The sequence below is a fragment of the Nomascus leucogenys genome, chromosome 16 (assembly GCF_006542625.1).
Source record: "Nomascus leucogenys isolate Asia chromosome 16, Asia_NLE_v1, whole genome shotgun sequence".
Lineage (NCBI taxonomy): Eukaryota > Metazoa > Chordata > Mammalia > Primates > Hylobatidae > Nomascus > Nomascus leucogenys.
The window spans coordinates 60,180,224-60,205,753 of record NC_044396.1 but is presented as its reverse complement, the minus strand read 5'-3'; the positions used below and the strand labels follow the sequence as shown (position 1 = coordinate 60,205,753).

At 39.8% G+C, this 25,530-nt stretch overlaps 1 protein-coding gene across 1 annotated transcript in view; it reads left to right on the top strand.

Moving 5' to 3' along the window:
* The first annotated feature begins 13,983 nt into the window (after positions 1-13,983).
* Positions 13,984-25,530, top strand: part of RSPO2 (R-spondin 2) — a 182,414-nt gene continuing 170,867 nt past the window's right edge. The window contains exons 1-2 of the mRNA XM_003256103.2: positions 13,984-14,472; positions 14,875-15,137. Of these exons, the coding sequence (XP_003256151.1) occupies positions 15,044-15,137 (94 nt within the window). The 5' untranslated portion in view covers positions 13,984-14,472; positions 14,875-15,043. The remainder of the gene's footprint in view (positions 14,473-14,874; positions 15,138-25,530) is intronic.

Below are 25,530 nucleotides of genomic sequence, written 5' to 3'. Positions count from 1 at the left end.
TGATCCCTTTACCATTATGTAATAGCCTTCTTTGTCTCTTTTGATCTTTGTTGGTTTAAAGTCTGTTTTATCAGAGACTAGGATTGCAACCCCTGCCTTTCTTTGTTTTCCATTTGCTTGGTAGATCTTCCTCCATCCCTTTATTTTGAGCCTACGTGTGTCTCTGCATGTGAGATGGGTCTCCTGAATACAGCACACTGATGGGTCTTGACTCTTTATCCAATTTGCCAGTCTGTGTCTTTTAATTGGAGCATTTAGCCCATTTACATTTAAAGTTAACATTGTTATGTGTGAATTTGGTCCTGTCTTTATGATGTTAGCTGGTTATTTTGCTCGTTAGTTGATGCAGTTTCTTCCTAGCCTTGATGGTCTTTACATTTTGGCATGTTTTTGCAGTGGCTGGTACCGGTTGTTCCTTTCCATGTTTAGTGCTTCCTTCAGGAGCTCTTGTAGGGCAGGCCTGGTGGTGACAAAATCTCTCAGCATTTGCTTGTCTGTAAAGTATTTTATTTCTCCTTCACTTATGCAGATTAGTTTGGCTGGATATGAAATTCTGGGTTGAAAATTCTTTAAGAATGTTGAATATTGGCCCCCACTTTCTTCTGACTTGTAGAGTTTCTGCCGAGAGATCAGCTGTTAGTCTGATGGGCTTCCCTTTGTGGGTAACCCGACCTTTCTCTCTGGCTGCCCTTAACATTTTTTCCTTCATTTCAACTTTGGTGAATCTGACAATTATGTGTCTTGGGGTTGCTCTTCTCGAGGAGTATCTTTGTGGCATTCTCTGTATTTCCTGAATCTGAATGTTGGCCTGCCTTGCTAGATTGGGGAAGTTCTCCTGGATAATATCCTGTAGAGTGTTTTTCAACTTGGTTCCATTCTCCCCGTCACTTTCAGGTACACCAATCAGACGTAGTTTTGGTATTTTCACATAGTCCCATATTTCTTCTAGGCTTTGTTTGTTTCTTTTTATTCTTTTTTCTCTAAACTTCCCTTCTCGCTTCATTCATTCATTTCATCTTCCATCACTGATACCCTTTCTTCCAGTTGATTGCATCGCCTACTGAGGCTTCTGCATTCTTCACGTAGTTCTCGAGCCTTGGCTTTCAGCTCCATCAGCTCCTTTAAGGACTTCTCTGCATTGGTTATTCTAGGTATCCATTCATCTAATTTTTACAAAGTTTTTAACTTCTTTGCCATTGGTTTGAATTTCCTCCTGTGGCTCGGAGTAGTTTGATCGTCTGAAGCCTTCTTCTGTCAGCTCATCAAAGTCATTCTCCGTCCAGCTTTGTTCCGTTGCTGGTGAGGAGCTGCGTTCCTTTGGAGGAGGAGACGTGCTCTGCTTTTTAGAGTTTCCAGTTTTTCTGCTCTGTTTTTTCCCCATCTTTGTGATTTTATCTACTTTGGTCTTTGATGATGATGATGTACAGATGGGTTTTTGGTGTGGATGTGCTTTCTGTTTGTTAATTTTCCTTCTACCAGACAGGACCCTCAGCTGCAGGTCTGTTGGAGTTTGCTAGAGGTCCACTCCAGACCCTGTTTGTCTGGGTACCAGCAGTGGTGGCTGCAGAACAGTGGTTGCTGTAGAACAGCGGATATTGGTGATCCGCAAACACTGCTGCCTGATTGTTCCTCTGGAAGTTTTGTCTCAGAGGAGTACCTGGCCGTGTGAGGTGTCATTCTGCCCCTACGAGGGGTGCCTTCCAGTTCTGCTGCTTGGGGGTCAGGGACCCACTTGAGGAGGCAGTCTGCCCGTTCTCAGATCTCCAGCTGTGTGCTGGGAGAACCACTACTCTCTTCAAAGCTGTCAGACAGGGATATTTAACTCTGCAGAGATTACTGCTCTCTTTTTGTTTGTCTGTGCCCTGCCCCCAGAGGTGGAACCTACAGAGGCAAGCAGGCCTCCTTGAGCTATGGTGGGCTCCACCCAGTTCAAGCTTCCTGGCTGCTTTGTTTACATAATCAAGCCTGGGCAATGGCAGGCACCCCTCCTCCAGCCTCGGTGCTGCCTTGCAGTTTGATTTCAGACTGCTGTGCTAGCAATCAGTGAGACTCCATGGGCGTAGGACCCTCTGAGCCAGGTGCGGGATATAATCTCCTAGTGTGCCATTTTTTAAGCCCATTGGAAAATCGCCGTATTAGTGTGGGAATGACCCGATTTTCCAGGTGCCGACAGACAACATCTTAACCAAGTACTGGGTAGTGGAACAGATCAATGTCCTCTTCTTCTTGACATGATGGGACAGACCAACATCATGTTCCTTTTGATGTGATGTCCTATGGCAAATACCACATCAATTCCACAGCATTTCTCCTAAAGAAAGCATAAGCTCAATCTAGTTATGAAGAAACATCAGAAGCCAAACTAAAGGACACTGAAAAAATGAACGGTGCTTTTGAAAAACATCAAGGACATGAATGACAAAGTAAGCCTGAAGAACAGTTCTAGGCTAAAGGGGACAAAAAAGCATGACAACTGGTATAGTATATAATTCTTGACTCAATCCTGGTTTGGAGAACAAGTTTGTAACTTATTGGACATATTGGACAGCTCAGAATGTTTGAATATAGACTTTGGATTAGATAATAATGTTACATCAATATTAAGTTTTCTAATTTTCATAATATTGAGGTTATTTAAGTAGGTGTTACTGTCTCAGGAAGTGTACACTGAAGTATTTAAGAGTAACAGACCATGTTTAAAGTTTACTCATCAATGGTTTATATTTTTCAAATGCATAGCTATAAAGTAAATGATAAAGGAAAGAAGTAAATTTTAAGTAACTGGTGATATTTGGTAATGGCTATTTGGGAGTTTTAAATATTGTATCAGACAGAATAAAAAGTACTAAAATAAAATAAAAACCTTGAAAGTCAAAGACAATCTATTGTTTATTTATTTACTTTTTATTTTTTAACTCTTCTCAGTTGGGATGTAAGTTTCATAAGGGGAAAGATCTTGTCTTCCTTTCTCACTGCTGTATCCTTAGCACCCTAACAATGTCAATATAAAGGACATCATTAAATATTTGTTGAATGAAAAAAGGCAAAACACATGAAGAAAAACAACAATAGAACAGACTTTCATGCTTCTACTTTTGCTCTTTCTAGAAACTCCATTAAATCTTCAGCAAAATACTTTTTTTTTTTTTTCAAAAGGGGAAGAGTCTACAAGGAAAAGAAGAATAAAAGAGAAAACAATCACTATCCACCCCCAACCCTCCCTGTTCCTCCAGAAGTTACTCTTTTGGAAGAATCCTGGCAAACATTTCTCTGGGAAATCTGACCAACCGGTGAAAACAATTAAATAAATTATATTTGGATTCCCCTAATAAATTTCTCAGTCAGTTTACTTATGGTACATTTTTACCATATGGTAAAGCTCAAGTTGAAAAGCATCACCCAAGTGTGATGAGTTATTAATCAGCCTTTTATCTCACTTCTAAATATAAGCAAATATCTAAGGATTACCACATATCAAGAAAATCCTCAAATCCTTAAAGATGAAAGGTAAAGACACAAATACAGAGAAAAGCAGCTTGGAAGAAACAGACTAATATACAGAAGAGAAATTTGTATAAAGAAAAAGAGACCTCTTGCATTTTAACAAAATGAGAAAAGCAATGAAAAATGCATTAGAAGATTTGGAGGATAAAATTGAGAGAATATTCCAAGACTTAGAGAAAAAGAGACAAAGAGTTGAAAAATAGGAGAGAAAGTGTAGAAAAATTAGAGGACCATTCTATACAGTCCAGTATTTGAACAATAGGTGTTCAAAAAAAAAAAAAAAAAGAGGAAAGAAAATGAAGGGGAGAAAAATCATCCACAAAACAACTCAAGAATATTTCAAGACTGGAAAGACATAAATTTGCAGATGTAAAAGGTCATCAAACTTCTAGCAAAGTCAATGAAAAAAGATCCACACCTAAGTACTTTTAGTGAAATTTCAGGCCTCTAAGCTTCTGCGACAAGGAACATAAAAGAGAGTCAGTAATTAGAGTGGTTTTTGCCTTCTGCCAAGCAATATTGGAAGGTAAAAAGCCATGAAGAAATGCCTTCAAAATACTGAAGGAGAATGATTTCAATCTCGAATTTTATACAGTCAAACAATCAGTTGTGAGGGTAGAATAGGGACATATTTTGAATGTGCAAAATTTCAAAATATTTATCCATATGCAAAATTTTTAGGAAACTCTTGGATAATATTCTTCATCACAAAAAAGGATTAGGAAAAAGGAAGATATGAGACACAGGAAACAAAGTCCACCAGAGGTGAGAGAGAAAGGGAATCCTTAGGAAGATGGTGACGGGACATCCCAGAATGAAAACTGTGTATCAGGCACAAAGGTGAAATAGTCTAGCTGAAGCATGCTAGAGCTTTAAAAGGGATGTTAAGAAGATGAAATTGATGGCCTACGTGGTGTGAATGAACGTATTAAGAGGTAATTAAAATGACCTGAAGAAAGTTTGGGTTGAATTTCTGGTAAAAAAAAAAAAACTCTGCAAAGGAGAAAACCAGGTGATGATAATTCCAGAGAAAACAAAAAGTTGCCAGAAAAGTAACTGTAGTCACAGTTTCCTACATGACTCAGCTCTGAATAACATATTTAGTCATAATAATAGAACCACTTAATATTGATCTAACCATATTTGAAGAATGGGAGGAGGGTGGATAGGGAAGAAGCGGGAGAAATCAATATATAATATTTGTGTCCATCATGATTCAGTCAGGGGAACAGAGTCACTGGGGGTTATAAATAATGGATTTACGATAGGAACGAGATCTTACAGCTGAGGAAGTAAAGTTCTGAAAAGGGAACGGGAGGATCAGAGGAGCCACTGACATGTCTGAGAAGCCAAGCATGCCCAGCCACCATAGTGTGATGGCGACAGAGAAATTTTTGGAGAGGTCTTTGGAAAGATATTGACTCTATAATTAGATGGTGGTAGGCCTGGGCTCTCTCTGAGGTCCCCAGGGCCATTAGTCAGGAGGAAGAGGTGGACATCATGCAGAGAATGAGTTACGAGCTGCTACTGGCTGTAGACCTCTGCTGTGTCCCTCATTATCTTACTGTGAAAAGACTTTCTGAAAGGCTTAACAACTGTTTTATTTTTGCATCTCTACCCCACCAAACTTCATGTAATTCCTCTTTTATCCAACTCTAACACAAAATCGTTATACAGCAGGGGCTTTGGGAAATACAATTCCCAACTGACCCCAGGGGGCACACTGTAAATCACAACAGTCCATCCCTTGACAGTCTGGCACCCAACCCATGCCTCTTTTAACCACATTTAATTCTCGAATTTGTGTTTCCACATAACATGTCATACTTACCCACACAAAAACATACTGACTTTCTTCCCAAAAGGAAATACACAAAGTCTCACATGCCCATTTATTCATCCTGGGGTAATATTCATTCTTTTATCTGAGTCACACTTGCTATTTCATATTCTATAGTTTAAATATGGAGATATAAGGTTAACTACAGTTAACACGTCTTATGTTAGATAATAGAGGAATATGAGATGAAAAATATTGATATTTGATATTCATTTTAAATCAAGGAGGAAATACTTATAACTACTATAGTCTGTGTTTTGCAACTAGTCATATGATTGTAGCTGGTATTTATTTATTTATTTTGAGACAGAGTCTCGCTTTGTCACCCAGGCTGGAGTGCAGTGGCGCGATCTTGGCTCACTGCAACCTCCGCCTCCCGGGTTCAAGCGATTCTCCAGCCTCAGCCTTCCAAGTAGCTGGGACTACAGGCACATACCAACACACCTGGCTAATTTTTGTATTTTTAGTAGAGACTGGATTTCACTATGTTGGCCAGGCTGGTCTCGAACTCCTGGCCTCAGGTGATCCACCAACCTCAGCCTCCCAAAGTGCTGGGATTACAGGCATGAGCCACTGCACCCGGCCTGTAGCTGGTATTTATAACTTATTTTTTTCTCTAGGACTGAAATAGATGAGCAGTTTACTAATGCTTTTCTTGATTTGTATAGCAGAAGTATTTCCTTTCTGGCTAACAGAGGTATCACTTGAGTCACTGCAACAGAGAGCCACAGCTCCTTAACCAGTTCCAGACTTGAGCCAGTTCATAGCCCCAGAGCTAGTTGAATGAAGAGGTCAAGTCTCTGGAACCAGCATCCTCATTGTAAATCTTTTTCCTGGTCTTCCACAATAGGACCTCAGTCCATTTACTCAGATGACTGTGTTTGTGGGAAGGGGAACTAACTGGACCTTTGGGGATGACTGGACATTAATTCTAAACTGACCTTAGTTTCTTAATGCCCAAAATGTCATTGTGATTCACAACATTAGAGAGGCTTATGAAGACTGGATGATTTCTGGATTATTGGCTTGAGCCTATGCCCTAGTGGGCTTAGTTGATCCCCAAACCTACCCCATGTTTATTTCTTCACTTTTGGAGTGAATAGTTAGCATAGACATGTTTAGCAACTAGAAGAATTCCCACATTTGTTCTCTGACCTGTGTATATATTTTTTCTTTTATCTGTAACAAAATTTTTCCACACTGTTCCAAGGTTAAAAGGGCTTCTAGAGATGCATGTGATACCGCGAAGTAGCAAAGTAAAATACATTGCAAATAGCTGAGGAAAATGTGGGAAAGGGAAAATAAGGCTAGAAATTTAAAATGGAGCAAGAAATAAAACTAGTACATAAAATGTGTGATATAAATTTTTGTTCATTTGCTGAGGGTGGCTGACAAATTTGTTCTTGAGCAGTAACACAATTCATTACAACTGTAAGTTAAAGACAAATGGAATGATTAGGGGAGGCATATCTATTTTGGATACCAGTACAGAAAAAACTTCAGAGGAGGGTATTTCCTGCCTTTAGGAATTACCTGTTCTATTGTTTACTTCTATTAGCATAGCAAGCTGAGTGTCCATGAATACAGTAAAAGCAGACCTTCTATTCATTTAATGAAAACTTAGCCAGATTTTTAAGAAAACTGAGAATCTTTTGTTAATTGTGTGGAGTAATAGTTCCTTCTAGCAACCACATTCACACCACAAAGAATGGAAATGACCCATATTACTTTAGTTCAAAAGAGTTCAGGGCACACAAAATTAAATAAGGGAAATTATTTGAAAACTTCGGGTCAGCTCTTGAGTTTTCTCTTTTGAGCTGGTCTGTGTTGGACTTCCTTTGAAGTCAACAAAGCTGCCTCCTGGATTTCTTCCATGGGGATGAAGCACAAAATGAGAAATAGGATTCATCACATCAGTCCACAGACAAGTTCTCAAATGGCAGAAGATGATATTAACATTTGGAGGAGTCAAATATTTACACATTTTTAAAATGTTAAATAAGTAATTATGATGTGGCTTTTTAAAACAACAAATTAGCCTAGATAAGGACTGGTCAGTGACCTTGTTGACGACCTTTCATATTAATATAATTACTTCATACAAAATATAATAAATGAACATGGGCTATCACATGCAACTAGCGAAACAGACTTTCTGCTTATATTTAACAGGAAAAAACTATCAATAGTAGCACAATGGCAAAAATGCCATAATTTGTTCCAAAGCAATTAAAGGATAAATTCTACACTGGAAGAGTACATACAACAAATATCAACAATGAATAAAAAGATTGTGAGAAATTTTAAATCTGAGAATGAATATCAGATAACATAAAAGATAAGAGAACTCTAAATCAATTAGCTAATGAAAACAAGAATCAGTGCCAAAGTCAACCAAATCTATAAGCATAAATGCTTATGAAAGATTCAGAAAACTTTAAATCTATTCTACTGTAGCCCACACTGTACAGTCATAAAATCACCAGCATCCTATCAGTGTTAACATTGAAAAAATACATTAGAAAATTCCTAAATGAAAATCTAAAAAGAATGGCACAAGGAAGAGCTTTTTCTTTCTCTTTTTTAAAATTATACTTTAAGTTCTGGGATACACATGCAGAATGTGCAGGTTTGTCACATAGGTATACATGTGCCATGGTGGTTTGCTGCACCCATCAACCCATCATCTACATTAGGTATTTCTCCTAATGCTATCCCTCCCCTAGCCCCCAACCCCCCAACAGGCCCTGGTGTGTGATATTCCCCTCCCTGTGTCCATGCCTTCTCATTGTTCCACACCCACTTATAAGTGAGAACATGCGGTGTTTGGTTTTCTGTTCCTGTGTTAGTTTGCTGAGAATGATGGTTTCCAGCTTCAACCATATCCCTGCAAAGGACATGAACTCTTCCTTTTTTATGGCTGCATAGTATTCCATGGTGTATATGTGCCACATTTTCTTTATCCAGTCTATCACTGATGGACATTTGGGTTGGTTCCAAGTCTTTGCTGTTGTCAATAGTGCCACAATAAACATATGTGTGCATGTGTCTTAATAGTGGAACGATTTATAATTATTTGGGTATATACCCAGTAATGAGATTGGTGAGTCAAATGGTATTTCTGGTTCTAGACCCTTGAGGAATCACCACACTGTCTTCCACAATGGTTGAACTAATTTACACTCTCACCAACAATGTAAAAGCGTTCCTATTTCTCCACATCCTCTCCAGGGTCTGTTGTTTCCTGACTTTTTAATGAACACCATTCTAACTGGCATGAGATGGTATCTCATTGTGGTTTTGATTTGCATTTCTCTAATGACCAGTGATAATGAGCTTTTTTTCATACGTTTGTTGGCTGCATAAATGTCTTGTGTTGAGAAGGGTCTGTTCGTATCCTTTGCCCACTTTTTGATGGGGTTGTTTTTTTCTTGTAAATTTGTTTAAGTTCTTTGTAGATTCTGGATATTTGCCCTTAGTTAGATGGATAGATTGCAAAAATTTTCTCTCATTCTGTAGGTTGCCTGTTCACTCTGATGATGGTTTCTTCTGTTGTGCAGAAGCTTTTTAGTTTAATTAGATCCCATTTGTCAATTTTGGCTTTTGTTGCCATTGCTTTTGGTGTTTTAGTCATGAATTCTTTACCCATGCCTATGTCCTGAATGGTATTGGCTAAGTTTTCTTCTAAGGTTTTTATGGTTTTAGATCTTATGTTTAAGTCTTTAATTCATCTTGAGTTAATTTTTCTATAAGGTGTAAGAAAGGGGTCCAGTTTCAGTTTTTTGCCTGTGGCTACCCAGTTTTCCAACACAATTTATTAAATAGGGGATCCTTTCCCCATTGCTTTTGTCAGGTTTGTCAAAAATCATATGGTTGTAGATGTGTGGCCTTATTTCTGAGGCCTCTGTTCTGTTCCATTGGTCTATATATCTGTTTTGATACCAGTACCATGCTGTTTTGGTTACTGTAGCCTTGTAGTATAGTCTGAAGTCAGGTAGCATGATGCCTCCAGCTTTGTTCTTTTTGCTTAGGATTGTCTTGGCCATATGGGCTCTTTTTTTTGGTCCCATATCCAATTCAAAGTAGTTTTTCCTAATTCTGTGAAGAAAGTCAATGGTAGCTTGATGGGGATAGCATTGAATCTATAAATTACTTTGGGCAGTATGGCCATTATCATGATATTGATTCTTCCTATCCATCAGCATGGAATGTTTTTTCCATTTCTTTGTGTCCTCTCTGGTTTCCTTGAGCAGTGATTTGTAGTTCTCCTTGAAGAGGTCCTTCACATCCCTTGTCAGTTGTATTCCTAGGTATTTTATTCTCTTTGTAGCAATTGTGAATGGGAGTTCTCTCATGATTTGGCTCTCTGTTTGCCTATTATTGTTGTATAGGAATGCTTGTGATTTTTGCACATTTATTTTGTATCCTGAGATTTTGCTGAAGTTACTTATCAGCTTAAGGAGATTTTGGGCCGAGACAATGGGGTTTTCTAAATATAGGATCATGTCATCTGCAGACAGAGACAATTTGACTTCCTCTCTTCCTATTTGAATATGCTTTATTTATTTCTCTTGCCTGATTGCCCTGGCCAGAACTTCCAATACTATGTTGAATAGGAGTGGTGAGAGAGGGCATCCTTGTCTTGTGCTGGTTTTCAAAGGCAATGCTTCCTGCTTTTGCCCATTCAGGATGATATTGGCTGTGGGTTTGTCATAAACAGCGAGGAAGAGCTTTTTCAAGTATAACGCAGAGAAGCTATAAAAGATAAGACTGGCAAACTGCACTGTGTAAAAGTATTTACAATTTTTTTACATATTAGTATACATCAAAAACAAAGTCAAAAGATAAATAAGAAACTTGGAAAAATATGCAACTCAAATCACAAAAGACAATATATATCAATACATGCAAATTCTACAAACAAAAACAAATGACCAAGAACACAATAGAAAAATAGGCAAATTATATCTTCAGAGAGTTCATGGAAAAGAAAATACAAATGGATTGGGCATACTAAAGACACACAAAATTTCATTTAAAAGAAAAGAAATACAAATTAACACTTTATTGAGATACGACTTTTTGCCTATAAGTGTCAAAAGTCAAAAAGTGTTGGTCGGCATCTAGAGATAGGCATTTTCACATGGTGTAATATGAAAGAAACTTTGTGAAAGGCAATTTGCAGAACACACACACATATATCCAACTGTTTGATTTAACTTTTCTACTTTTAAGAATTTATAATGGAAAGGTAAAATGACACATGAAAAAGTTAACTGAAGCATTGCTTAAGATATAAAAAGTATGAAAACAATCTAAATGTCTATTGGTAGGGAGGCTGGCTAAATACAGCCATACAATGAAACAATATGTGACTGTATAAAAAGAACAGGACAGTTCTCTATGAACTGATGCCATGGTGGTTCACGCCTGTAATCCCAGCACTTTGGGAGGCCGAGGCAGGAGGATCACGAGGTCCGGAGACCAAGACCATCCTGGCTAAAACGGTGAAACCTCGTCTCTGCTAAAAATACAAAAATTAGCTGGGTGTGGTCGCGTGTGCCTGTAATCGCAGCTACTTGGGAGGCTGAGGCAGGAGAATCGCTTGAACCAGGGAGTCGGAGGTTACAGTGAGCCCAGATCATGCCACTGCACTCCAGCTTGGTGACAGAGCAAGACTCCATCTCAAAAAAAAAAAAAAAAAAAAACCTCAAGGTACAGATTAGTGAATACAGTATTCTACTAATTGCATAAAAGAGAGGAAGAATATATTATAAAACAGAGAAGGAAGATTGTATTATATATGTATATGCACATATTATATATAGGCCTATATATGTGCATGTACAAATATATAATACATTCTTCCTTCTTTCCTTGCTTGATAAGCAAAAAGATTATCAAGTTACTGGTTTGATAAGCACCAAACATCTCCTGAAGTATACCAAAAACCTTGAACACTTGAAAAAGAATAACTGCTTGACTCTAAGGAGAACTGGATTCCTGAGAGAAGGAGGTAGGAGAGACTTTGCCCTGTTACGCTGTTTTGTAAGGATTGAATTTTGAGTTGTATGAATGAATTACAAGTCAAAAAATAAAATACCGAAGTTATCTCCTATCTATAACATCATCCCCCACTTCTGCCCTGAGTTAACTTTCCCTATCACCAATGAGTGGTATAAAGTCAACCTCCTCAGTATACTTCTCTGTAAACAGAACTCAGGCACAAGTCTATTTACAAAGCCAGTTTAATGAAACCACTATATAAACTCAGTTTGATGAAAAAGTCCATTGAGTCTCCAAGATGGAGAAACTGTGAGCTGTGAGCCTCAACAACACCACATTCTGAGTTTAGAAATGAAAGGAAGCAGAGATATGGGATTAAAGTTAATGATAGTCTAGGATCCGTTAGGGTTGTATTTTTTAGTAGCAAGAACATTCCTGGGATTTTGAAGTCAGGAAAAATATTCAGTGAATGTAAAAAAAAAAGTCTGCATTATCAACAAATTAGCCCCAAAGTGATTAAGTGTGAGACTCCAAGTACCCCAAGAACTAAGTCTGACAGAGTTTTAAGGTTCACTGATGTCTTTTAAGAGGCAGAGATAGACCAGGAGGGAGCAAAAGAAGGAATTAAGAATTTTCCTTTCGTCCAGAGCCTATTCTTTTCTTACTAAACACATTAACCAATTTTCTACAGAAGTGGTACTGTCAAAATTCTTCCTCATGAACTGAATCTGGGGGTTCACTAAACTGAAAAGCATCTCTGGCTAAAAATGCACCAACTGTACAACATAAAGGATTAAAATTAAAATTATGGAAAGTTGTCTTTGAAGGGATAAGGGTGAAAGTGGTCTGTAAATTTAACTAAGGAAGGCAGTGGCTAACCCTCTTCTTTCTACACAAAGAACCCATCACTGATAAGTTTGCCCTTACACTGGTTAGATACCACAGCAAACTTCCTAGTAAAAATAGAAAATTGATTGTAAACCAGAAGATGTAGAAGTGAAAGAGACCTTGGACAGATTTACTAAAAATACTGCCAAGGAAACTGAGACCAAGAAAATTGCCCAAAGTGACCCAGGTGATTAATGGTAGTGCTACATCTGCTTGGTCTTGTGTTTACTTTTGCCTTTAAATATTTTAAAGGACACTGATGACCACTGATCTTGAATGGATCTCAAAGCTTTGCAAGGAGGCAGGGGGGCTTACTTAGGGAAGACTTCCTTTCTCCCATAGATTTAACTCCTTTATAAGTATAATTCATTTGTTGTGTGCATATATGACTATATTTGGAAAGAAGTAGTATTTATGGTGCTGAAGAGATATTCAGCAGCATATCAAGATGATCAAGAAGTATCAAGTTATGCCAAACACTGGGGCCACTCCCTACACTGAAATGTTTCCATTTGTTTCCAAATTCTGTGATAAAAATCAAAGGCTCAAAAGTCAAGAAACAGATCCACTCTTTCTGAAATGTGTTTTGTGAACGCTATTTGTGCCCTGTGGGCCAGTCTCAGGCATGGATTTTCTTATCTATGAAATGGGACCAATGACCTAAACTCAGATTTACTTGGGTGTTCTCAGGCATGCATCAAAGGCATACTGCTGAAATTCTTAGCACATAAATACCGCTATGTAAAAGTGAGCCTGTAAAATAGTTATGAATAGGCAACAATGGAATAGTTAATAAATGAGTATTGCAATATTCTTTTTATATGATTGTCTTTTAAGTCACGAATTTCTGAACATCTTCTGAAACTGAAGGAATAGAAAAGGGAATTTAAATAGTATAAAATGCTATCATAATAATATGGTAACTGTGGGCATATCTATAGACATTCATACTGCCACGGTTAGTGGCATAAATTCTTATATTTTACTTAAGGAATAAATACATTTTTTCCTACAGTAGTGAATGCAGGACAGATTTCACCAGAATGAAATTGGACGGCATCAAGTCTATTTAATGTAACACTTTGTTAAACAGAATATTTTCTCCAAACCCAAAGCACCTAAAAGTTTAATTCAGGAGACTTTGGAAATGAGAGGAGGAGAGAGGAGGATTAAGAATGAAAAATACTTTAGTGGGAAGTGAACTTTTTAAAATTATTTTTAAAGGACCCAACTTCTTCAGTACTTCAGGTAACGGATCACAGGTTTTTGTTTTATTGGAGAAGAAACAAATTAAGTAACAGTTCTGAGGATGAGCAAAAGCTATTGGGAATACCCATTTCACTCCTCAAAATGGGGGCGCGTTTTATGAATAATTTCAGCCGGCTAACATACCTTCCTGCAAAACATAGACAAGATGTAAATTAAAAAGTGGCAGAGGTGTGGCATATTGCAAAAGTTTAAAGGGAGTCATCAGTCCTTCAGTCAGATCTCCTGCAGAAAGGTTGGCGCTGAGGTTGGAACTGACCCTAGAGCGCTGGAGAGGACTCCTTGGGGGTGAGCAGCCGGGTTCTGGGACCCAGCAAGGTCAGGGGGCGTCTCCCCAGCTACTCTTTATCTATCCTCCGCACTTTGGAAAGCCCGAAGAGGATTCGCTCCAAGTTAGGCGCGCTGTTGGCTGTCAACGTTCTTTAGGACCTCAGGGAAACCGGGACGTTTCTGGCTTTAGGACCCAGGAACTCCGAGGCAGCCTAGACTTAGATGCCTTGGACCACAGCACCACCTACTTATAGAAGCATCCCGAGCCTCAGCCGGTCTGCATCTCCATCGGAAAGTGCGCTCGCCACATCCCTTCGGATCACTTCGTCCTCCCGAGAGCGTTCTGCCTTCTACAGCTCGGAAAGAAAGAAATCTTAGCTGTGAAGTGACCGTGGAGAAAGCGCAGGAAGCGACACAATTGGTTAGGGACGCAGAGAGTGAGAGCGGGCGCACCCCTTGCCCGGGGACCGCGCTCGCGGGCGGGGACGGGGCATCCCAGTGGCTGCACCCGCCGCTCCGCGCTTCTGCCCGGCGTCGCCAACCCCGCGGCGGCCGCTGGAATTCCAGAGCTGCCAGGCGCTCCCAGCCGGTCTCGGCAAACTTTTCCCCAGCCCACGTGCTAACCAAGCGGCTCGCTTCCCGAGCCCGGGATAGAGCACCGCGCCTAGGGAGGCCGCGTCGCCCGAGAAGTGCGCACGGTAGGCAACCCACACCAAGGCAGCGGCAGCTGCGGCGCTTGGGTACACCGCCGTGGGCTCCAAATGGTCTGAGAGCGTTCTTTTAGCCCTGCGTTCTCAGTGCCTTTAGAGTTCTTTCCTTTACCCGAGGCGCCCACACAACGCCTTATGCCCCCGGGTCGGAGCTTAGGGCTCGGCAGAGGTTGCTAATTCACTGATTATAATCACCTTCCTCTCCAACTCTTCCGCAGCTGCCCGCTCTGGATTAAGCCGCTTCGCGGCTTGTGCTAGGCAGTGGGTTCGCTTCCTCCTTTCCTCTCTTCTTTAAATTGGGACGCGCGAAGGCGCAGTTGCCTCTCCGGAGCTCTCTCCATCCCCCCCCGCCCCACTCCCAACACCCTGTTTTCGCTTCTTGTCTCTCAGGTTCGTGGCGGAGAGATGCTGATCGCGCTGAACTGACCGGTGCGGCCCGGGGGTGAGTGGCGAGTCTCCCTCTGAGTCCTCCCCAGCAGCGCGGCCGGCGCCGGCTCTTTGGGCGAACCCTCCAGTTCCTAGACTTTGAGAGGCGTCTCTCCCCCGCCCGACCGCCCAGATGCAGTTTCGCCTTTTCTCCTTTGCCCTCATCATTCTGAACTGCATGGATTACAGCCACTGCCAAGGCAACCGTTGGAGACGCAGTAAGCGAGGTAGGTCCCTCTCTGCCAAAGGTGCGTGGTGGGCTTCAGGGGTGGCGTGTGGCGGCGCTCACTCGTGCCCTGGCTCCGGGGGCTCAGATGGGCAGGGCTGTGCTCTCCGCCCCAGCTTTTGCGGGTCCCCACTCCCCACCTTTAGGACCCCGGAGCTCTACAGAACACTCTGTTTTCTGTACCCTAGAGGCGCGGGGAGCCGGAGCGAGACGCGCTGGGAGCTCGGCGAGCCGGGCGCCACTCGGGCGCTCAGGGCTAAGTCGTGCGGTCCGCACTCATGTTCGCCGCCCCACCTCCTCACCTGAACTTGTCTCTTTAGGACGTATTTTTTATCTGGCATGCATTTTTTTTTGTCGTTGTTGTTCTTCTCTCTGTCCTCCTAACCATCTTCCCTGTAGCTCATTTGTTTTACCTTCCCCACCCACGTGCGCCCCAAACCCGGCCTCAGATCTCTTTGGACTTGACCTAGTATAGTGTGTGTGTGGTGTGTGTGTGTCCCCAAGCGTGTGTCTGTATTCCAGAGCTTGGGAGGGGTACCAAGTCGAGGGGGATGACCTCTATTTCCAGAGAAAGGCCAACATAGATCTCTTTTTTCTGGAACCTGCGATGAGATGGGAACTTTCTGAATTGAGCAGCAGTTCCCGCGCTGGTTTTCTGGGGAGTCCTCGCCTCCAGAGGTTTGTTTTTAAAACAGGCCCCACTTTGCTCTCTCCGTTTGCTTTGCAAAAGCAGCTACACCGGTGGAGGCTTCCGTTCTCAATGAAATTCACTTGCGGCTTTTTAACTACTCCCTCCCTCTCCATCACTTGTGCGTAGCGGAGAAGGCGGGTGGAAGCCTCCAGAAAGGTTTCGGGGAACTCGCTTTCCTGCAGATTTAGTGCGTATTTCTGTCTCGGAGTCCGCTGGAGATGCAACTAATCCAACTGCATTTTAGAAGAAGGGCGGCTAGACACGATTCAATTTTCTGGGTGGATTTAGACATAAACCACTCACTACACGCACATCGAATTACCCGCGCAGGAAGGGTGCACAGCAGCCCCTTCCCAGGGACCTGGTGAGAGCTGTCTATTTCATCCGGCACTTTGGACTTTTGCGCAATTAGAATTTGTCGCATGAATGTTCATGAATGTTGACTTTTTCTTTTTCTCCAAGATGTAAACATCTCACTCGACCTGTGATGTGATTTGTTTATAACTCATTGTATGTAATCTCCGCTCCTGCATCCAGATTTTGAGGAGGACTTTCCGAACCTTATTTTTTGATGGCTTTTTAGGACATTGTTAAGCTGTTCTCACCTAGGGGTAGAGCTAGAGATTGGCCCACCTGAGCGCAGAGCTCCAAATAACTGATGGTGTGCGACTTCTGTAGTCCCTGCGCTTCAATTGTCTCTGTATCTGCGGCTTGTAAGAAGAAACCGTCTCCAACTTCTCTCCCTCCCTCTCCCTCGATTTCTGACTTTTGGAAATCGTTTATTTTCAGAAATTATTCTACTTAAAAATACTAGAGAGAAATTTCTTCCCAAAGGCCATGAGCGTTTGATATTGATACTTGTCTTGAAAAAGTCCCTTTTTATCTCCTCTCTCCTCCCCTTCTGACTGATTCCTTTCTCCATCCCAGTACTTTCTTTAGAGTATTCGGCAGAGCCAGCAATTTTTGATTACACTATGGTCAAAAGTGTTTGGAGAGGCTTTTCCTCTTTTTATAAGTCAAAGCTGCAGTCTACTTAGAAAAACTAAAGTGCTTGAAGTCTGCAAAATACAGAAATGTCTAAAATCCTTTGCCAGATCCTTATTAGATGACTTGCTAATTCAGTGATAGCTTTCTGATCCACACTGCCTATCCCATTGTGGTTGAGTGGGGAAGAACCAAGCATATTGTTTTAGTAGAACTTAATGCAGAGATGCTGTTTGGTGGAAAAGGACATTACAGCACTCCTGCGGCCAGAAGGGATACTGCATGCCTTCTCTGCAGTGCCATCTCTAAGAATCTGCCTATGCCTTCTTAGGTATCTGAAGCAGAACCTATTTATTTCAAAGCTTGCTTTTAGCAAAATCTCTTGTAACGATTACCATCCACATCCCAAAGCACTGACAGTCTAACTCTAAATTGTGCAATAGTAACTTATGCCAAATCAACCTTTCGATTTAATAAAATTCAAATGCTTTCAAGAACATGTAAATTGGTAAGGGTGTAAAAAAAATCAAAAATTTTTTTCTTCTTCTCAACAGATGTCCCTTTACAAATCCCAAGTTTCTGGCTAGAATAACTGTGGTCCTTAAAAGTGACCACACTATCTGTACCAACAAAGGGTGTACTGTGTTTTTAATTAAAAGTGGAACTACTTAAAGGGCTGGCCAGACAGTGTAGGGCGATAGTAGCTTTTCTACTTTGCAAGGAAGCTTAAGGATTGCATTGTGAGAGTATTGAAATGAATAGAGATCTAACTCAAGTTGTGTGAATTGTCCCTCTTCACAAACTTAAGCTGGTTTTAATTGATCTCATGTCCACTGATTGATCCTACACCAATTGTTGTGCATACCAAACAATTGGCTTTGCCCAAAAAGATTGATTTCAATTAGTTCCTCAGTGAATGCTTGACTACTGGCCAAGTCATGTCAGCAGTGACAGTTGACATGCTAGGGCCTATGTGATACCAACATTTCCCTTTTTCCCCTTTGTTTTGGATAGTGTCAGTTAAATATTATTTTCCAGGAAGAAAAGTAACTGGTATTTTTTAAAAAAGGTGTTGTAGCTTGGAAGATTAGTTATTTTCTTGGCTTTGTGCTACAAGTAGGTGGCAGTGGTACCAGGATTGGTTAGGCTTACCCCTGGGACCTGATTCTTTTTTTTTTTTTTTCCATATTCCATCTGCAAATAATCAAACCTTCACTGTGAAGCATTCTCCGAACTCCTTTGGCATTATGTTTAGTCTGCTCTATGATCTCACATGCTCCATAATATCATTTTCTTAATGAAATAAAATTCTTGGCAGAGATTAGATAATTTAGTCAGTTAAAATCAATTGCATCCAGTTTGGAATGGAGAGCAAATATGTCATTTAATGGTATATTTTATTTCAAAATATAGCCAGAAGATTGAGAAAATAGAATTTTGGCCATCTCTACTTTTGGACAAAACTTCAAATGGGGGAGATCGCCACGAACAATAACACTACCTATCTACCACATTTTCTTCCCCTTATTTTGAAAAATTATCAAAATGCATTTGATAGTCACTAATGGGGCCTGGTTGCAATAATTTTAAAAAATTAATTAGACACAAACACAATACAATACTGACAATGAATATCTTTTAGAGGGGAGACACATGCCAACATTTTGAAAAGCTGATTAATAACTCTTATTTTTCTCTCCATGTAACATATTAAGATTTGTCTCCCTGTCTCCCCCTTCAAAATAGTCATGATTGGCTATCGTTAACCCCTACTACCTGTCTTGGTCTTGAGCCCACTTATGATTGATTTATATGTTAAGTGGAGTTATTTGATTACGTTCATTTTTTGGAATGGTTGTAAGCCACATTTCAGACTGAATTACTGAAAGGTGAATAGACAAATCATAGCTTTATTGTGGTCTCCTGGAATTTCTCGAGCGTGGCATGTAATGACTTGATCTTATATCTCCCTCATTCTGTTTTTATACCTTGTGATATTTTAACCAGGGATTTATGAAAACTTCTTGATAAAATTCTCAATGCAGCAAGGTTTCCAAATGTATAATTCATGTTTCTGGTGGTCTGATGGCAGGGGGCGTGCTATGACTAGTGTTTCCTGCTGTAGCCTTTTCCATACTGAATCCTCAGCTTCTCCTTCCTCTAATAACTCCTTGTTTCACAAAATTAGACATAGTTTCTTCCATAAAAAGGAAGGGTTTATCACAAATATTGTGGCATGTTTCTGGTAACTGAGGCCAGAAAAAGCAAACATTTTCTCTTAAACCTTATAGAGCTAAATTAATTTGTGTTTGTGTTCTTAAAAATTTAATGAAGAGATTCGGAGATTTTTTTTTTACAAGGACTTTCTAAATAGTTTACTTCTCCTGATATTCTTTCAAAATACAAAATGACACATGGAACATAGTAACCTACAGTTAAATGAAAAAGTTTCAAAACACATTTTGTACGCTTGCTTACTTTAAGTTCCAAAGTATTTCAGAAAAGCTGAAGTGATGTTTAACTTTGCAACATAAACATGTTCTTTTCTTTTCTCTTTTTTGATTGGCTGCTTTCTCTTCCAACATAACTGCATAATTTTTTAAGGCAGGGTCTTACCAGTACAGAGAGGTCAGAAAGTTGCTGTGCTCAAACTAACATCTTATTTTGCCACAGAAATTTGGAAGTGATTCAGAATAGGTGACATTCCCCTAGGCCCTGGGCTTTCTTTATTTGCTTTTAAAATCCAGCTTGGCTAGAATCCAATATTCGCAGAAATCACAAGTTGGAAATGACACTTCTAGTTCCTTAATGCAAAACCACTTCTTATTTAGGGACAAACTGGCCAGTTTGTGGAATATCCAGGGTACTTCTTTCCTTCCAACTGACTGCCTTTAAACTATTTCTTTTGGAAATATGTATCCTTATCCATCCCAAGTCCAGGAAATAGGGGACAGACAGATTTTATTTGACATAAGCTTGATAACTACTCTGCTAAAAGGAGGTGATAAACTCTGGGATGACAAAGTTTTAAAATTTCTGTATTTAAGATGACATGAAGCTTATTTTTTCTCCATTAACTGCGGCAATCAAAGACTGATCAGGTGAAGACAGTGTTGCGTATCTATATTTATACATTTTCATATGTTCATCCAGAATAAATAGATAACATGCTAATTAATACTAAATTGTATACACAATGTATATTATATATATTGGGGAAGGTATATATGCATACCTGTATGTATGGGTGTGTGTGTAGGGAAAGCGATGAGGATGGTATAATTATGGAGGATCGGGATTTCAGAACTAAAAGATTTTCACTCATTTTTTTCTAGTCCTTTTCATCTTTCTCTTTGACAAGATGAAAAGATGGGAGTGGGTGGGAAAGGGGGTGGGAGGGAGAGAATGAGAATCAGATTGGGTAGGGATAGTGTTTTTACTCTTTCCAAAGCCCACCTTCCACCTGTTCTTCTCTCCTCTAGGACCCTTCTGGATCAGTCACATTTATTTCAAGCATGCTGCTGTTCCTCCAATCCCAAAATTGTTCATTTCCTCCCTCTTCACACTGCTTTCCAATCTCTTCTGCTTTCCTTCACTTCTTCCCTTCCCTTCTCTGGCTTGATAATCCTGTTTCATTCACTCTTCAATCTGTTACTATTTGGCTTCTACCTTCACCCGTTTAATAAAAAGATTTTCTTTTCTTTAAAGAAATTAACAAAAAAGAAAAATACTAAAAGTTTATAAACATTAGACTTATTTTTTAGAGCGCTTTTAGGTTCACAGCGAAATTGAATGGAAGGTACAGAGATTTTAGAAAGGGGTTTCTTAATGGCCAGTCATACTCCCCTCATTGCCAAGTCCAGCATTGGTACGGTTCTCTGGGACTTGTTCCTATGGCGATATCTTATCACTTCTTTCCTTTGGCTAGTGACACTACACTGGTTTTACCTCCTATTTTCTGTCCGTTCTCTTCTTTGCTTCCCTCACTGAGAATGTAGACTAGTGTTTCTTCACCTTTATTCATTTCCTTGGGGAATTTTACCCATCCCTGTTTCTCGAACTGTCATTTCTACATAAAGTCCTTTAATTCTAGGCTCAATTTTACTTTTTTTTCTTTTGTTTTTAGCTTCAGATTATCCTACACTCAGATCACCCAACTACTGCCAATATGGGTAGATATTCCATGCATACTCAAACTTGACAATTCACTTTCTCTTCTGTGCCCCCTCCCAAATGTGTTCCTCTGCTTGTATTCTTTTTTTATCCATGGAGTTCTGGGTGCCAAGGCTGGGAGCCTTGCTATAGTCTTTGACTGTTCTGTTGCCTCGTATCAGTTTATTCTTGCCTAAACTATATCGGATTAGTGAGTTTATATCCATCTCATCCTTTCCATTCCCAAAGGTATTTCCTAGCTCAGGCCCTCATAGACTCCTCATCCTCCAGCATCTACTTCAATCCACTTACGATGCTCCATCCCTTACAATGCTGCCACATTCCATTTTTCTCCACCACAGATCTGATCATATTACTTCTCATAATAAACCCCAAACCTCCCAGGCCTCCATATTGACTGCAGAATAAACACCAGCCTCTTCTGTAGCAGTCAGCGTTCCCCATCATCTGACCACAGCCTGCTTTCAACCTTCTACCACCTTGAAAGCACACTTCGCTTAAGCTATCCCAGATAACTTCATTTCCAGGCATGCCATGTGTTTTCAAGCTCTTGCGCTGTTGAGCATGTGCGTGGTGCCCACCTAAAATGCCACTGCTTCTGTGAAGCCTTCCTGGAATTTTCTGCCTTCCTTTCTAAAGCCAAAATCAATTATTCCCTCATAGTTTCTTTGCTTTCTGGGCTATTCTTAAAGGACTCTTATTTTTCCTTTTTTTCTGGTTATCTTGCCTTATGTATCATCATATTTTAAGCGTCTCTTAGGCAGAACTATGGTATGTTTATCTTTGTACTCTTCAAACTAGACCTTTTAGAGTGCTTTCTCCACAAAATGTAGTGGAACAGTCATTGTATATGAGATTTTTGTTTGCCCTTAAAATTATTTTGGTGACTTAATGAGAAATGGTGTTTTTTTTTAATTGAAGTTCTTTGCACATAGTTGACGTTGAATGATTATTATGGGTATTCTCATTATTTATAATTCTTTATAGTTGAGAGAAAAATTTTTAAAAAACTGAGGTATAAAATCATCCCCGGCCCAGTACTCATTCTGAAGTCTCTTCTGATTATTTCAGAATTTCTCTGAGTACACTAGTGTCTGTGTATCTGTACACTTGTTTGTTATTTGAATGATTGAGTATTCCAAGTGACAGGTGATTTGTGGGGGTAGGGAAAACTGGTGGTAGTGGGGTCACTCCCCCCCTTTTTTTGTGAGACGGAATTTCGCTCTTGTCACCCAGCCTGGAGTACAATGGTGTGATCTTGACTCACTGAACCTCCGCCTCCTGGGTCCAAGTGATTCTCCTGCCTCAGCTTCCCAAGTAGCTGGGATTATCGATGCCCAATACCATGCCCAGCTAATTTTTGTATTTTTAGTAGAGACGGGGTTTTGCCATGTCGGTCAGGCTTGTCTTGACCTCCTGACCTCAGGTGATTCTCCTGCCTTGGCCTCCCAAAGTGCTGGGATTACAGGCGTGAGCCACCATGCATGGCTGGTAACCCATATTTTAAAAAATACTTATTGTATAGAAAAGAGCAATAAAGGATTTTTATGCCCAAACACTTTGACCTTATGAATGAATAATAATTTAGGAGAAAATAAAAGAAAGTGTTATTTGCCTTCTAAAAAATACTCATATTAATAGTATAAGTTAGTACAGGAAAAAATTTAATCCTAGTTATTATATTTATGATTTTAGTATAATAAATATAGCTATGTGGACATACCCATGAGAGATACAGATGTGTGTGTATTTTAGAACAAGTTCTCTAAGTATGAAGAGACCACGTATTTCTGTGTAGTGCCTTCCAGGAGAACACTGACATTTCACCGTCCTTTGAATGAAGTGGGACCTGTTTGACTTATACAGAAGGTGAGCTGCTTACAGAAATGTGTAGTTTTAAAACTCACAGTTAAGAGGAAGAGAATAGAGCTAGGATTTAACTTTCCTGAATTCACTGGGTTTTCCTGTACACAGTATGTTTCAACATAAACATTAATTCAAAGAAAAGAAATTCCCTTTGAACCCATTCAAAAGTTCTTCGGACCACAGACTTTTATTGAGCCCCAGAACTTCCTACAACTCATAATTATGCTAATAAAGTAATGAATATTAAATAACTGAAGGCTGAGGGGTGGAGTAATTGAGGGGTAGGACCATAAGTATGTTTTAGTAAAAATTTGCATACTTGCATTGGTAATTTTTAAAATTATTTTTGAATATGAATTATAGAAACATTTCTAGTATTGTAATAGCCAGAACAAATGTGTGTGTGCATGTGTGTACTTGCCTGTACATGTGTTCATGTATGTGTGTATGGGTGTGTATGTGTATTTTGTGTTTAACACATGTTAGAATAGTAAAGGTTAGAGCAGTTATTAAATATTTCTTATTTTTTACTCTAAAATGTAGAGAAAGTGATTATAGGTAGCCTTTCTCATCTAGTCATTTGGAGAAAACCTTTTACAATTTACTTAAGACTTTTTCAATTTTCATCTCTTGCTGAAAGATATTAAGAGCACTTATAAAATAGAAGTTATCCAGTTCAGCACGTTTGTTTTGAGAAGGGTTTCTTAACTTGGGGTCCAGAGGTAGGGCTAGGGTTTTTGTAAGCTTCCTGAAATTAGAAGCAAAAACATTTTCTGTTGCTTTTTGTGGTGTAGAGGGATGATATAGAGCTTTGAGACTAAAGTCTCAAAGAGGTCCAAGTTTCATCTCTTTCCTTCAATAGGTTAAGAAGCATTGGCTTAAAAAATAGGAGGTGGACCTTCCAAATTAGCATGATGCCAAGTGACTGCTTCAAAGTGATAATTGTTTTCTGAAAGTTTATTTTCCTTGTGTGAGTTTTCAGCCATTTGCTATGTTTATATTTAACAATATGAAGCCACATTGCAAGCACTGTCTCAAGATTTATTTCAGTAAATAATTACTTGGCAAGTAATTCCTTACTCAAAGACAATAGTTGTTAAATTCTCTCAATTCCACTAAAGAGTTTATAAAAGTACAACACAAATATACAGTATAGGGGTTTTGTTAAAACTTCTCATGTGATCTAACTTTTATCTCATTAAGAAAACAGTTAATATATAGTTTTAGAAATAGCTGTTGTAGCTTTCCAGCTGGTGACATGTGGTGCTGGCATTGATCTGACTTGAGGCATCATGCTGCCAGTTCACAGAATGGCCAGAACTGGGGCTTAGCACTCTTCAATTCTGGCCAAGAGGGCTCCTGCTAGATCTTTGTTTCTGTGTCAGCACATTTTAGAATTTTTGTATCATGATGGCCTTAGTCTCTCCCCTGTTGCTGGATGCAATTGCCAACTAAAAACCTCAGCAATGAAAACACATGGACCAATAGAGGGCACACTTTGCATTCTTTTCCCTGTGCTTTGTTCTCTGAAATTTCGTGGGATTTGTGCTTCCTTTGCTTTGCTCTATTGGTTCAGGGGCGAAACCTGCTCTGCTCTCCCCATGGACACTGTGATCATCTTGATGTCATCACAGAGAGAACAAAGGAAAAAATAAAAAGAACTTTCAGTCTTACTGAGAATTTCTGGTTTTGATCGCTAATCTCCTTTTGACAAGACCTCACCAAGAGGCAAACTGAACCAACCTCACTGTTTTAGTATCTGTGAGACACAGATGTGAAAGCTACAGATTTAATTAACATGCAGGTAGGTTCCAGCTTCTGCAGCCACTTTGAAAAACATCAGTGGGTTTTATTTTATTTTTAAAATTCAGATGTTTTCCGTAAGATGAATGCCCTAAAATTTAAGCAACTGGTAAAGTTGGGAGTTGCCCAAATGACTCCAAATTAATACTTCCCAATTAATTGTTTTTCAAATTCTTTAATCTTTATAGAGAGACCTATTTATTTCGGTGCTTCTCTCATACTTTGGCCCTTTGAGAATTGTAAAAATTGTCTAATATTCTGAAAATCCAAAGTTATTATTTTTTTGAGACTGAGTCTCGCTCTGTCGCCCAGCCAAAGTATTTTTAAGTTCTTATTCCCCCTTGTGTAATAAAGTATGACTTGGGGCTTAAAAATTCTCTGGCATCGGCTGGGCACGGTGGCTTATGCCTGTAATCCCAGCACTTTGAGAGGCCGAGGCAGGCGGATCACGAGGTCAGGAGATCGAGACTATCCTGGCTAACACGGTGAAACCCCGTCTCTACTAAAAATACAAAAAATAAAAAACATTAGCCAGGCGTGTTGGCAGGTGCCTGTAGTCCCAGCTACTCTGGAGGCTGAGGCAGGAGAATGGCGTGAACCCAGGAGGCGGAGCTTGCAGTGAGCCGAGATCGCGCCACTGCACTGCAGCCTGGGTGACAGAGCGAGACAGTGTCTCAAAAAAAAAAAAAAAAAAAAAAGTTCTCTGGCATCTCACTTTTTTTCACCTCACATGCTGTGTTCTCATGCCTCTTCCTGGTAGTCAAAAACAGGCTTTTAATGTTGAATGATCTGTGCTGTGTCATCATTAAACTTCATGTTTAGTTATTCACTCTTTCCTCTTCCAAGATTTTGAAGACTTACTTTGCCCTGTTGATTC